The 15,682-nt window shown below is 47.9% G+C and overlaps 1 protein-coding gene across 1 annotated transcript in view; it reads right to left on the bottom strand.

The window, feature by feature from the left end:
• LOC117514994 (receptor-type tyrosine-protein phosphatase zeta-like) overlaps positions 1 to 15,682 on the bottom strand; it is a 233,993-nt gene that overhangs the window by 62,788 nt on the left and 155,523 nt on the right. The window contains 6 exon segments of the mRNA XM_034175555.1: positions 3,063 to 3,201; positions 10,575 to 12,085; positions 12,087 to 12,183; positions 12,334 to 12,525; positions 12,582 to 12,729; positions 12,799 to 12,839. Of these exon segments, the coding sequence (XP_034031446.1) occupies positions 3,063 to 3,201; positions 10,575 to 12,085; positions 12,087 to 12,183; positions 12,334 to 12,525; positions 12,582 to 12,729; positions 12,799 to 12,839 (2,128 nt within the window).

Here is a 15,682-nt window from a genome sequence, read left to right on the forward strand (position 1 = left end):
GTGGGCACAAGCAGTTGAAATGGGTTTCCTCAGGACGGTGGCTGGTGTCTCCCTTAGAGATCAGCTGAGAAGCTCAATCATCCGTGAGGAGCTCAGAGTCACGTTGAACGAAGCTGAGGTGATTCAGACATATGGTAAGGATGCCCCTTGGGAACGCTTCGGGATCCCCCAGTCAGAGGTGATTAATGTGGCCCAGGAAAGGGAAATTTGGGGTCCCCTGCTGGAGCTGTTGCCCCCACGACCAGATCCCAGATAAACATGATATATGTAGTTTTATTTATCTAAATAAATAAAATTAAAACTTTTCTCACTGAAGTTTCTGATCCCTCCCACACCCCAAAGTGAAATCTGGTGTTCGTCAGGGTTGTATTCTGGCTCCGACCACCACTGTTCAAATCTTGCATGAACTGGGTGTTGGACTGAGTGTTGGACCGGATGTTGGACTGAGTGTTGGACTGGGTGTTGGACCGGATGTTGGACCGGATGTTGGACTGGGTGTTGGACCGGATGTTGGACCAGATGTTGGACTGAGTGTTGGACCGGATGTTGGACCGGATGTTGGACTGGGTGTTGGACCGGATGTTGGACCGGATGTTGGACTGAGTGTTGGACCGGATGTTGGACCAGATGTTGGACTGGGTGTTGGACCGGATGTTGGACCGGATGTTGGACTGGGTGTTGGACCGGATGTTGGACCAGATGTTGGACTGAGTGTTGGACCGGATGTTGGACCGGATGTTGGACTGGGTGTTGGACCGGATGTTGGACCAGATGTTGGACTGAGTGTTGGACCGGATGTTGGACTGGATGTTGGACCGGATGTTGGACTGGGTGTTAGACTGAGTGTTGGACCAGATGTTGGACTGGGTGTTTGTCGGACTGGGTGTTGGACCGGATGTTGGACTGGGTGTTGGAGTTGGGTTGTGGTGCATTCACCCTGTGAATGCTCTAATTGTAGCACTTGAGAAGCTGAGTGAGAAATCAGAGTCTTTGGGTTTGTGATTGTCCTGGATCCAGGTTTTCAGTGACTTCCTGGAGTTATCAGTCAGAAGTGTGTCTGTCTGTGGTGAAAGTGTTGGACTTTGTAGAGACATTCACTGATCTCAGCAGGGACGTTCATGTCTATGGGTCCTCGGCTTTTGAGATCAAGAGACTGGGAAGATCTTACGGAATCATGAGGTCAAAGGTCAGAGGTGTCTGGTGATGCTGATATTTTTGCAGGAGAGTGAAGGCCCGGGTCTTTGGGGTCCTGGTTCAGACCCACTAAGGCGGCTAGCGATGTGGATTATTTATCTCCAGGCTAATTTGCTGTTCATCTCTCAGTTTGTAAACTCAAAATCCTCTCAAACCGTTTGACCTCAGAACACAGTGGCAGTGAAGTCGCTGAATGAACACGGAGTTGTTTTGCGAGGGATTAGAGCAGTTTGACTTCCTGCCGGTCAGAGTGTAAATCCGTGACGGACACAATCAGACATTCCGCTCCTTTCTGAGCAACGTGGCCATGTTGGCCCGTCGTTTGGTGAGGATTAACCTCCTGAGGTTATTACTGCTCAATCTTAGACGAACAACAACATGAGCAATATGTTAATGTGCAGCATGTCCAATCTGCAGACAATCGGACTCAACATGTTTTACACAACGTTTGACAGCATGTCCCTGATTGGATTTCAAGTTGGTTATTTCATGGTTTAAGAGAACGGCGCCACACGCCGCACGCTCACGCTCACACAACACGCCCACACCGCGCTGCAGCCGCAAACAGACGGAAACATGGACAAGTTTAGTGTGATTTCATATTTGTGTCAAAATGAATAAAAAATATCCGGATGTCTTGCAAGGAGGCCAGCAGCCACAACAGCAACATCAACAATAACAACAACAAGGTCAGCAAAAACAATAGTAACTACAACGTCAGCAGCAACAATAACAACATCAACATCAGCAGCAACAATAACAGCAACAACGTCAGCAGCAACAACAACGACATCAACAACAATAACAGCAACAACATCAGCAGCCACAACAACAACGTCAGCAGCAACAATAACATCAACAACAACAATAGCTACAACAACGTCAGCAACAATATTTCAATTTATTTTCATTTATATAGCGCCAAATCACAACAAGGTTGCCTCAAGGTGCTTCACACAAGTAAGGTCTAACCTTACTAAACCCCCAGAGCAGCAGTGGTAAGAAAAAAACTCCCTCATAGGAAGAAACCTCAAGCAGACCAGACTCAAAGGGGTGACCATGTGCTTGGGCCATGATACAGACACAGATTACAGGTGAGACTAAGCAGCCGTTACACAAAAGGCTATACCAGCACCGCAGAGAGGGCGCCGGTGGACCTCAGTTTGTAGTTCATCTCCACGTTAAAGACACTAACCACACATTTGAGGACAAGGAAGTTAAAATCTTAGCCAGAGAAAAGAAATCGTTTGAGAGAGGGGTGAAGGAGGCATTTTGTGAAACAGTTGAAACCCAGCCTTAACCGGGGAGGAGGTCTGAGACATGCTTTGTCCCCTATTTACAATGGGGTACTTGGTTCAAAGCAGTTTCAGTCTTTTGTTCATGGTAATGAGTCATTCACGCCATCAGGAGAGTCGTCAGGGGAGCCATCAGGAGAGGCGTCTGTCCCATCATTAGGAGGGACAGCTGCCCTGTCATTAGGAGGGTGCTAACTAGAGCACAATAAGTACTAATTAGAGCTATTGTTTAGTGACTAGCCTATAGCAGTCTGCCTCTCGGTAGGAGGGGTCTGGTTAGGTTTAAAACTCCGGCTTTTGTGGCTTCTGTTTGTTCTTCTTGTCAAGGGTCAGACAGAAGTCAGACTACCAGAGCAAGAATTTTAGCTGAGGAAGCTTCTGCGATTTGAAGCGAAATGTCCTCGTGTCAAGCAACCCAGTCCAGTCGAAGATTCAAGCTTCTCTACTATCAACAATAATAACATCAACACTGTCAGCAACAACAACATCAGCAATAACAACAACAATAACAAAAACATCAGCAAAACATCAGGGACGTGTGTGAATGAGGTGACATCACAGCAGTTTTCTTACCTCCAGTAGACGAGGATGGCAATGAGGACAATGAGGCCGAGGAAGGTGAGGGTGGAGATGACAGCCAGAGGAACCACGGCCTTCCTGTCCCCATCCCTGATGGATCCAACCCTGGACTCATGGCTGCTGTTACTGGCATCTGAAAACACGACAAGTTCAACGATAAAGCCGGAAACAAACTTGACTGAATGCCAAGCTCCGGACGTAACTCTGCTCTGTGCGGCACAGCTCGCTGTCTGCGCATCACACCTATGACCATTAATATGACTAATAAAAGTGACAAAAGCAGTCATTAAAAAACAGTTACAAAGAGACTTTTGCACAATTTTATCTGGTTTTATTGCATTGTTACACGTTTACACACCAGACGTTTACTTGTTTTAATACCGGGGAGCCGGAGCGCCATATGCCTCTCAATGCGTCAGTTAGTGAATGACTCAGTCAATACGACAGTCAGCAAATGACTCAGTCAGTCAATGTGTCAGTCAGCAAACGAGTTAGTCAGTCAATCCTTCAGTCAGTCAGCGAATGAGTCAGTCAGCGAATGAGTCAGTCAGCGATTGAGTCAGTCAATGTGTCAGTCAACGAACGAGTCAGTCAGTGAGTCAGTCAATACGACAATCAGCAACTAAGTCAGTCAGTCAATGCTTCAGCCAGCAAGCAAATCAGTCAGTGTGTCAGTCGATGAGGGAGACAGTAAGTCAATGCGTTAGTCAGCAAATGAGTCAGTCAGATGATGCATCAGTCATGAAACGAGTCAGTCAGTGTGAGTTAGTCAGACAATGCATCAGTGTGTCAGTCAGCAAGCGGGTCAGTCAGTCAATGTGTCAGTCAGCAAGTGACTCAGTCAGTTTATAAATCAATGCAATAACCTAGTTGTGGTATGTGTGTTAGGCATGATGACACCAAGAAGCCACTTGTGTCACTGTTTGTCACAAAACTAATTCAGCACTTCAACACATTTAACAGCTTTAAATAGAAAAAGGGAGATCAGCTGAGATGACGTCACACCCTGCTCAGCGTGCCGTTCTCGTTGGAGCGACGTCTCTGCTATTTTGGCATTGTGGGACAGTTCGCCCACAGATTGAGCTCGCCGGACTACTTTCGCCTGACCCATTTTCTGGTTGTTTGCAAAATTTGCCAACATGAGAAGATACTGCTGGATGATTATGAGTATTGACTTACAACCATTTAGGCATAAAAACACACGAGATACACAAGTTTTGTGCCAAATATCACAATTATCTGAGAACTACTTTTTGCACAGGAATTCATCAAGCACATTGGCTACGGGTGCGTACTAACACAGAGTATACAAAAAACGTATAGACGGTCAGCCAAAACGAGAGCATCCACTTTTAGCTTGACATAAGCTAAGCTAGTGGTGCTCGTGAGAGTATGATTAGCATGCTAATGTAGCTCATCAGGTGTCTTAAACACAGGCAAAAAAAAAAAAACAACTTAAATTTATTTCCAGGCGTCGAAGCCGCTGTTTGTTTGTGTGCCTGTTACTTTAAATGTCTGTCTTCTGTCTGCCAGAGATCATGTGGGCGTGTCTTGCATTGATTGTGTTCTGTTTCGGGCCGTGTCCTTCTAAGGCTGCATTCCACAAAAATCTGGCCTTCTGGGAGCGCAGATCATGAAACATGCACTATGCTTTTGTTTTTTACAATTCTGTCTTTGAGGGAAACAAACCAGAATGTCTCTTTGGACCGTCTGGTCTGTGACAGACACACCAATTATTCATGCAGCCTTCAAAGGATGCAGCCCCTGGTTTGGGACACAGCCACAGCATCAGGATTCCAGATACGCCTGTTATGTACACTCAAAAATATAAATGCAACACTTTTGGTTTTGCTCCCATTTTGTATGAGATGAACTCAAAGATCTAAAACTTTTTCCACATACACAATATCACCATTTCCCTCAAATATTGTTCACAAACACTGACATCAGAAAACCGCTCACCCACACGACGCCACACACGCTGTCTGCCATCTGCCCTGGACAGTGTGAACCGGGATTCATCCATGAAGAGAACACCTCTCCAACGTGCCAAACGCCAGCGAATGTGAGCATTTGCCCACTCAAGTCGGTTACGACGACGAACTGGAGTCAGGTCGAGACCCCGATGAGGACGACGAGCATGCAGATGAGCTTCCCTGAGACGGTTTCTGACAGTTTGTGCAGAATTTCTTTGGTTATGCAAACCGATTGTTTCAGCAGCTGTCCGAGTGGCTGGTCTCAGACGATCTTGGAGGTGAACATGCTGGATGTGGAGGTCCTGGGCTGGTGTGGTTACACGTGGTCTGCGGTTGTGAGGCTGGTTGGATGTACTGCCAAATTCTCTGAAACGCCTTTGGAGACGGCTTATGGTAGAGAAATGAACATTCAATACACGAGCAACAGCTCTGGTTGACATTCCTGCTGTCAGCATGCCAATTGCACGCTCCCTCAAATCGTGCGACATCTGTGGCATTGTGCTGTGTGATAAAACTGCACCTTTCAGAGTGGCCTTTTATTGTGGGCAGTCTAAGGCACACCTGTGCACTAATCATGGTGTCTAATCAGCATCTTGATATGGCACACCTGTGAGGTGGGATGGATTATCTCAGCAAAGGAGAAGTGCTCACTATCACAGATTTAGACTGGTTTGTGAACAATATTTGAGGGAAATGGTGATATTGTGTATGTGGAAAAGTTTTAGATCTTTGAGTTCATCTCATACAAAATGGGAGCAAAACCAAAAGTGTTGCGTTTATATTTTTGTTGACTGTACATCACTGAACACGACTGACCTTCAGAGTGTCTGTTCAGATGTTTATTAACCACTAAAAGCTCCAGAAAGTCGACCCAGATGTGAATAAATTCAGTTTGTGTTCCTCAGTGACTCGACAGACTGACGCCAACTTAATTCTCTGATTTCAAACTTTTCCACGCTGTTGTTTGTGTAAAACACGCTCAGCACTCATTTTTGCCGTGATGGGGAGGTGATGGTCTCATGGTTAAGTGTTGGGCTTGAGACCAGAGGATCCTTGGTTCAAATCCCAGCCTGACTGGAAAATCACTAAGGGCCCTTGAGCAAGGTCTTTAATCCCCTATTGCTCCCGGTGTGCAGTGAGCACCTTGTATGGCAGCACCCTGACATCGGGGTGAATGTGAGGCATTATTGTAAAGCGCTTTGTGTGTCTGATGCAGATGGAAAAGCGCTATATAAATGCAGCCCATTTACCATTTATGATGTCATCAGCTGTGAATTGACCTCAGCTTCACTGTTATGTTGTTGACCTGTTACAGGTCGCATCCCAAACAGCTCCACAAGTCGCTAAATGGACAGAACGTTGAAGGAGCTGTCAGACCTTGACATCCCATGATGCTTCACTTTTCGCCGTGAAAACAATTTTTGAAAATGCCATGTTTTTTTGACAGAGACAAGCACAAAAATACAAAGCCGCCGCATTCCACCGCTCCAATGGCAGCGCCTGTCACAGCACGCCAGCCACAAAGAAAAGGTCACAGAAGGTGAGATCACAACACTTTCATCAGGCTCTGAAAGAGGCCGAGTGAAAACATGGCGGCTGAACGCGACCTCGCCGCATCCTCGTCACCTGCCGAACGCTGATGAAAGTGCTCGCATAAAACAACCTTGACTGTTTGTCAGAACTTACAGCCCGTTCATTCAGACACCAGGAGGCGCTTTGTCCACTCCTCAAACACTTGTGGCAGAGAAAAAGCACCAGCATGCAAGGTCAAGGGTCACGTGTTCAGTGCAGAGGGAAGGGAAACACCAGATCTGAAAGAAATCCTCGACTTCAAATCAGCTGGCGCGTGCTCCAAGTTCACATTACAAACCCTCCAGACGAGAAGGCTGCACCAGACAGTGTTGACCTCTGACCCCCAACCACATCATGACATCAGCAGGCGAGCAAATTAAAAAGAAAACATTTCAAAAAACAGAGTGCGATCGTCGGCTTCACGAGTCCTTGACCCAGAGACCAAACCGCCATCATAATCCACAAAACAGTTTTTATCCACAGATGCACAGAGACAAACCGATGACTCTCAGGCCTCCACCGAGGACCAACACGCTGCAAACCCTAACGTTACACCCGACGAGTCTCAGGCTTCCACCGAGGACCGACACGCTGCAAACCCTAACGTTACACCCGACGAGTCTCAGGCCTCCACCGAGGACGGACACGCTGCAAACCCTAACGTTACACCCGACGAGTCTCAGGCCTCCACCGAGGACCGACACGCTGCAAACCCTAACGTTACACCCGACGAGTCTCAGGCTTCCACCGAGGACCGACACGCTGCAAACCCTAACGTTACACCCGACGAGTCTCAGGCCTCCACCGAGGACAGACACGCTGCAAACCCTAACGTTACACCCGACGAGTCTCAGGCCTCCACCGAGGACGGACACGCTGCAAACCCTAACGTTACACCCCGACGAGTCTCAGGCCTCCACCGAGGACCGACACGCTGCAAACCCTAACGTTACACCCGACGAGTCTCAGGCCTCCACCGAGGACCGACACGCTGCAAACCCTAACGTTACACCCGACGAGTCTCAGGCCTCCACCGAGGACCGACACGCTGCAAACCCTAACGTTACACCCGACGAGTCTCAGGCCTCCACCGAGGACAGACACGCTGCAACCCTAACGTTACACCCGACGAGTCTCAGGCCTCCACCGAGGACCGACACGCTGCAAACCCTAACGTTACACCCGACGAGTCTCAGGCCTCCACCGAGGACCGACACGCTGCAAACCCTAACGTTACACTACCGACGAGTCTCAGAGCCTCCACCGAGGACCGACACGCTGCAAACCCTAACGTTACACCCGACGAGTCTCAGGCCTCCACCGAGGACGGACACGCTGCAAACCTTAACGTTAGACCCGACGAGTCTCAGGCCTCCACCGCGGACGGACACGCTGCAAACCTTAACGTTACGACCCGACGAGTCTCAGGCCTCCACCGAGGGCCGACACGCTGCAAACCCTAACGTTACACCCGACGAGTCTCAGGCCTCCACCAAGGACGGACACGCTGCAAACCCTAACGTTACACCCGACGAGTCTCAGGCCTCCACCGAGGACCGACACGCTGCAAACCCTAACGTTACACCCGACGAGTCTCAGGCCTCCACCGAGGACGGACACGCTGCAAACCTTAACGTTAGACACCGACGAGTCTCAGGCCTCCACCGCGGACGGACACGCTGCAAACCTTACGTTACACCCGACGAGTCTCAGGCCTCCACCGAGGGGCCGACACGCTGCAAACCCTAACGTTACACCCGACGAGTCTCAGGCCTCCACCGAGGACCGACACGCTGCAAACCCTAACGTTACACCCGACGAGTCTCAGGCCTCCACCGAGGGCCGACACGCTGCAAACCCTAACGTTACACCCGACGAGTCTCAGGCCTCCACCGAGGGCCGACACGCTGCAAACCCTAACGTTACACCCGACGAGTCTCAGGCCTCCACCGAGGACGGACACGCTGCAAACCCTAACGTTACACCCGACGAGTCTCAGGCCTCCACCGAGGACGGACACGCTGCAAACCCTAACGTTACACCCGACGAGTCTCAGGCCTCCACCGAGGACGGACACGCTGCAAACCCTAACGTTACACCCGATGAGTCTCAGGCCTCCACCGAGGACGGACACGCTGCAAACCCTAACGTTACACCCGACGAGTCTCAGGCCTCCACCGAGGACCGACACGCTGCAAACCCTAACGTTACACCCAACGAGTCTTAGGCCTCCACCGAGGACGGACACGCTGCAAACCCTAACTTTAGACCCGACGAGTCTCAGACCTCCACTGAGGACCAAAGTGCATGTGAGACACAGTGTGTGTGTGTGTGTGTCTCTGAGTATTTTAGCGCATACATCAAATGGACAGTGACACAGAATCTGTCCTGGTCTTGACTCTTGTCCTGAAGAGTCTCTGCAGTACTTGGTCTTTGTGTCCGGGTTGGTCGAGTCAGTCAGATGGACTTTTTGAGCTTCTTCTGATGTGATTCTTTTGAAGTCGCTGCAGGTTGAGTCTGCAGCAGAGCTTTTCTGCCATCTGCTGGTCATGACTGGCACTACTCATCAAACACTGAGCTGTTGTGTGACTTCAGAAACTTTATCCTCATTTTAAAATGTTCCTGCTGCCACTGTTTAAAAAGAGGCGGAGCCAGGACAATTCAACCTTACCTTTAAAGTAGAACAGCACTCAGAACGCGCATGAGGACCTCCAATCCAATCCTAGAATCTGTGCTGCCAGTAACAACCTTATTAAAACTGTCACTGCTTTTCTTACAAAACCTGCATTTTCATCAATCAATCAATCAATTTTTTTATATAGGACGCCGTGATGCTTCAGCAGTTTGGAGAACCAAAATAAAATCAAATCAAGTTTATTTATATAGCGCCAAATCACAACAAACAGTTGCCCCAAGGCGCTTTATATTGTAAGGCAAGGCCATACAATAATTATGTAAAACCCCAACGGTCAAAACGACCCCCTGTGAGCAAGCACTTGGCTACAGTGGGAAGGAAAAACTCCCTTTTAACAGGAAGAAACCTCCAGCAGAACCAGGCTCAGGGAGGGGCAGTCTTCTGCTGGGACTGCTTGGGGCTGAGGGAGAGAACCAGGAAAAAGACATGCTGTGGACATGCTTTCATGAAGTTTCTAATTTTTCTCGTTGTTCCAATCCAGAGGATCAAATGCATTTATGATTTTATAAACATTTTCTAGACTCAGGAACTATTTTTCACTCAGACAAACAAAGTTACACACACACACACACACACACACACACACACACACACACACACACACACACACACACACACACACACACACACACACACACACACACACACACACACAAAGCTGTTGACCAGGCTGGAGTCTTTGTGGGGACGCTGTGCGTGTTCAGAAAAGACTAACACAGGAAGTGAGTGTGACTCAGGTCAGATGGCTGCAGACTATTGTGTGTTTATGTTAGTTAGTTGCTGTTGACATGATTTGTGTGACCTGAAGCGTTGTGTATGCACACTAACAATACGCTCCAACATCTGTGAACGTGTGTGAACGTTCAGTGTTTGCGTCTTGTTCTGACATTTTGCTCAATTATGGAAATGAACTTGAGTAACAACATAAATGTGGCAGTGATATCACGAGACATGTGTCAGGATGGACGGGGTTGGGGTGGGGGGGGGGTAATCAGGAATGGAGGGAAGGACACAAAACAAACAAACAAAGATGAAGTCATGTGACTTAATGCTACTGGGCTTCCTGTTGGTGACACTGACAGGTGACACTGTGTTTTTAGGAACATAAAAAATAATGTCAATACACACACACTCTCACACACAGACACACACACACTCTCTCTCAAACACACACACACTCTGTCTCTCTCACACACACAAACATTACGGTACTTTGAAGTCTGATTACGGATTCGTGGTCTTTTCGCGTCTTCCTGTTTTTACCTGCGACTGGCTCCTCCTCCTCAAATGGTCTTTCTGTATGTTCAGAGATACTGAAGTCCGAAGAGGTCTCGTTGTCGTACAGGATCTCGCTCTGACCCGATCCGCTCTCCTCCTCCACTCTCAGGGACAAAGGCGAGGAGGTTTTGGCTGATAAAGTCGTTGGCGACATGGCATCTCCAACCTCCATGGCGATGGCGCTGCCGCTCTCACTTTCAAAGTAGAACGTCGAGGAGTGCTCGTCCAGATCGTCTGGCTTCTGGCCGGACACAGACACTGCAGACGGGGTGACAGTGTTTGTCCAGTAAGGGATCAAGGCCTGTCCAGATGCCGAAGCTTGAACCGCATCCCACTCCTGATCTATGCCCTCGTGGGAACCTGGGAGCAGCGCTGAACCCGAGGTGCTGCTGCTACTGTCTGACACGGTTCCATCTGGGGTGGGGGTGAAGAGGGAAGCTGTGGGTGGGGCAGGGACAGTGGAGGACCTGTCTTCCGCTGAGACCCAGGGATCCATGATGGCAGACCTTGTGACTGCAATAGAAACAGGGTCACTGTGGGTGGCATGGAGAAGGTCAGAGTGTGGAGTTATGGTGCTTAAAGAGACCAGAGGCAGATCCAAGGACCCACCTTCAGAACCCACCACAGACAGAGAGAGGTCACCTAGAACACCAGAGGCTGGGGTGAAGGTAAGGCTGGAGGAAAGCTCTGTGCTAGCAGTGCCCCAGGCTGAGGACAACCGTGGGACCTGAGGAGAACCGTGCAACAAGGATGAGGATGACAGCGAGCCGAGAGAACACACACACGCAGTGTCCATGTCCCCAGCAAACGGAAACCCATCACCACTGGTCTCAGCAAGGAAAGAGTCCAACGTGCTCCCTGTGGCGTAACTCGAGTCCTCAATCCCAGCTGAGAAGGTGCGGGATAAACCCGGGGTGACACCGGACACGGTGTAGTCCTGAGAGAAGAGAACTGAAGGCTGGAAGGCGGAGTTGAGAGACAGAGAGACTGCCGGGGAGTCCAACAGCTCCTCAGAGACAGATGAGCCAGGCGGTTCCAGAAGTGTTTGAAGAGGAGGTGTACTGCTAAAGACTGAGGCGTCACCCGAAGAGACAGCGAATGAAGACCCAGACAACATACCGCCACCAGAATCAGCATCACCAAACCCAAAACCAGGGGGGGTGGGGGAGAACTCCAAAGCAGACAGGGGGTGTGAAGGGTGAGGGAAGGTGGAACTGGAGGCAGCAGAAGTGGCAAGTGCTGGGGTCGGAGACACAGCTGGGTGCAGGTCTTTGCTGGACAGCCACAGTTCAGAAGACATCAGGGACAAAGCAGGTGGAGGCAAAGAGGGGAAGGCATGCAGGCAGGTGGACAGGGTGGAGGCGAGGTCCAAGGAGTCAGACACGGGGAGGAGGAGAAGGAGGAGGAGGATGTGGACAGAAGGTCGCTCACCGTTAGATGGCAGCTTTGTGGTCTGCGGGAAGAAAGCTGCTCGGAGAGATGGACAACAACTGAGACACGGTTGGAGTTGTGGGCTGATGCAGAACAGCTGGATCTGAAGAACTCTGGAAGGTGGACGTTCTGGTCTGGATCTCTGGAAGGTCTGTGTGTCCATCTGTGGAGGTCGTCTCAGTGAGTGGTGCACCGCCACGCCGCGCTCAGCTTCACCCTGGACGACGGAGAATGACGGAGTCCTTGTTCCCATCTCACTGTCTTGAGATGCCACTGTGGGTGTGGTCATGCTGTTTAAGGGACACACCCTCACTTCCTTTGGTCTTTAAAGTTGTTTGTGTTTTGGTCCTAAGTCCGTCTTTAGAGTATTTGGGACTGCTGTTACTCAGGAAACCGTCTATTCTGGAAGTGGTCTCATCTGTGGCTGCCAGTGTGGGGGAGGAGACCCTGTTGCTGCTGACTCCACCCACCTCTAGGCCCAGTTGGTCTTCAGGCTTGTCCTGGGCTTCAGTGGATTGAGTGGGTCTGAGAACAGAATCTGGACCAGTGGTGTTTGTCCTTAGTTCCGACTCTCTGTCTGCATTTCTGGTGTCAGGTTCCAGGAGCAGAGGTGAGCTGGACGCTGTAGTTCCCGGAAACTTGTAAGAATCCGGTTACGGTCCTCAGCTTGGACTGGTTCTTTCCAGGACATGTCAGGTCCATAGGTGTCCTGTAGGTGAGAGAATGGCTTAAAACTGGAACTCTCAAATAAAACTGGGGAAAAAAAATGTTTTCTTACTTCATCATCATAGTCCTCAGCTTCTGGATTCAGTGAGATTTCTGGAAGAAGAAGAAAAATTAAACATGAAACCAAGACATTTCTCAAAAAACATCACTTCAGCGTTTAATAAGCCTGTTTTGAATTGTCCAAGCAGAGCTGCTGTTGGAAAACATCTGAGAGCTTCAGGAATACGTCACACTGTTAGAACCTTCAAGAACCTTCATGTCCTTTTAATGAAGCAGGAACTTTTTGGTGTTTGTTTCACCAGCTCTACAGCGTCATGGTGGAGCAAAGAAAGTCCTGTAACAAAACCCATCAGATACAGACTCAAGTCTCCCATGTGCCTTCTGGCAAACTCTGGCTGAAACTTCTACATTATCTTCACTGTTCCATCATAAAGTTGCCAAAACTGGTGATGCAACAGAAAAAATTGCACTGTGCAATTTGTCCAATCACAGGCATAGAAGTCTGTCACTCCTTCACAGAGCTGTCTGGGTGTCTTGGTGGCTTCCCTCACCGGTCTCCTTATTGCACCATCACTCAGTCTTTGAGAACTTTCAGATTTACTGCACAGGACTAAACCGTTTGTTTGTCTTAAGGATGGATGGAAAATGTTCATGTGTTCATCTCCGATTTTGTCTATAGAAAAGTGTAATGAAGATACACTAACCCGGATCCTTAAAGTCATCAGAATGTATATAGAACTACATGTATATCTACATTCAGCCAAAGTGGAACAATGAAACATTGAATATTTTGAGCTTCAGTTAAGTTACTAACATCGACGTCACGTCACAGACCAGCTTCCAGAACAAAATCATTCACCAGCAACTGGTCGTCCGAACCCGACCAGACCGCAACTCCATACCGCTTCAGCTGGAATCAGACAGTCTTCATATAGGAGACCTTTGCACACTTCTGGAATAAGATCTGGTTGGACTGTGTGACGTTTGCTGTATAACTAGACTTGTTTTTCGAAAACATAAAGCAAAGTAACAATGTGATTCTGGATTACAGCAACAAGAAAATCTGACTACATTTGTTTCAAAATGTTGATTTTTTTTATTTTTTATTCGGATTAAAGAAAATGGTTCAAGTATCACATCACATCTCACAAAGTTAGCTCCACCCTTTATACAGAGCGGAATGTTCCCATCTTTGTCTTTTTTGTGGGATTTGAGTGTGATTAATGTGAAACCCACAAAAACATGTGACATAAAAGGGAGTAGGCTCGTCAAGATATGGTTTGACCTAAAACAAATTGCAAAAGTCATGTCTTTGGTGTCATTTGGACCCCCAAAAGTCTAAAATAACATACTAAAAGTCATGGAATTCGGAGTAGTGGATCAGCTTCAAAATCCAAGATGGGCCGCGCAAAAACAGGGACTTTTTTGTTTTCAGCTTTAACTTGAAAAATATTGACTTTAAGCCCTATAGATGTATTAAGTTGAATATAAAGTTTGGTATTGCGGACGTTTTGGTACCTCATTTGTTTCTCTCTCTCTCTCTCTCATATATATATATATATATATGTGTGTGTGTGTGTGTGTGTGTATTCCTGACGCAAAATCACGCAACAACGGTTTTTAGTGGATACCATCAAAACTATTCAATATACACCCCATAAATGGATTAACGTTGAATATAAATATGGATACTGCACACATTCTGACACCAAAATCATATCTGTATCTGCTGTGGTTCCTTAGTTACCAATGATGGCAAATTTTTAAACCACCAAAAATTTCCAGAAATGTCATTTGTGTGGTTAGCAATAAAATTTGGAAAACGTTTTCAAAATTGTTTACATTTTGATAATAAAAATTCAACACTTTGGTATCTTGAATGAATATTTACCCATTTCTATGAGAGAAAATCAGTTTCAACCAATGAGGATTCAGTTATCACTGGATGCTGAGGAAATAACTTTGCTCTACACCCCATGACACTGACCACATGCAGTTGACACTGTAGGCCATGCTTCTGGTAAGTGCACATGCTCCTTGAGCACCCTGTTTTTGCATGAGCACCTGATGATATCCAGCAATACTGGTGGTGCTGGACCCATGTCTGTATGATTCGGAAGTAATTTTCCATCTTTCAGCAGCCATCCCCACTTCTGAGGGTCCGATCATGCCCATCTACTGTTGCATGTGGTGGTAAACTCTCAGACTATAAACTTAGCTGAAGCTGATGTTGGTGGCAAGTTTTCAAGCTGGAACATGCGAAGACTTGTGCTTTCTTTCTGATGGAAGTGTTCAACTCTGAGGGCGTTCAGCTCTTGACATCTTGGCTGCCATACAACAGTAGCAGGGCATGTTCACAGAAGCAGTCAACTTCTGCGTGTGACTGTTGGGAGCTGTAAAGTCTTGCACATCCCATTTGAATGCTGTGCTTTCATCAACAGCTTCAGGGATGCGGGTTGCCTATGCCATAAACATGAGAGGTAGTGTCACATCCTAGGACTGCATGGACAAAGAGAATGTTCTTGCATACATCTGGGCCAAGGCTACCACTTCAGTTTCTAGATGTTCCAGAACTTGCGATCTTGCTCTTATTTCTCTTAGGCTCAGGATGAAGGAACAATTGTTGTTGCAAATGAGTTTGCCATCAGCAGATGCATGCTCAACCTTGCATCCATTTCCTCCAACAGTTGCCTGAGAATAGTCACAAACTGTTGCTTGTCATGTATATTTGTCAAGAAGTGTTCCTTCTTTCCTTGGAATAACTTTCAGCCAAGGACTTATATAGATGAGCCAGTGCAACCTTTGGTCCTCCTGAGATGAGCAACGTCTTTGGTTGATGGACCTGAAACATAGCCATCAAATACAACTCTTGGCTTTCCATAATGGGCTGATACATAGCCGACATATTGCTGACAGATTTGATGGTACAGATGTCC

Source organism: Thalassophryne amazonica, chromosome 8 (assembly GCF_902500255.1).
Source record: "Thalassophryne amazonica chromosome 8, fThaAma1.1, whole genome shotgun sequence".
Classification (NCBI taxonomy): domain Eukaryota; kingdom Metazoa; phylum Chordata; class Actinopteri; order Batrachoidiformes; family Batrachoididae; genus Thalassophryne; species Thalassophryne amazonica.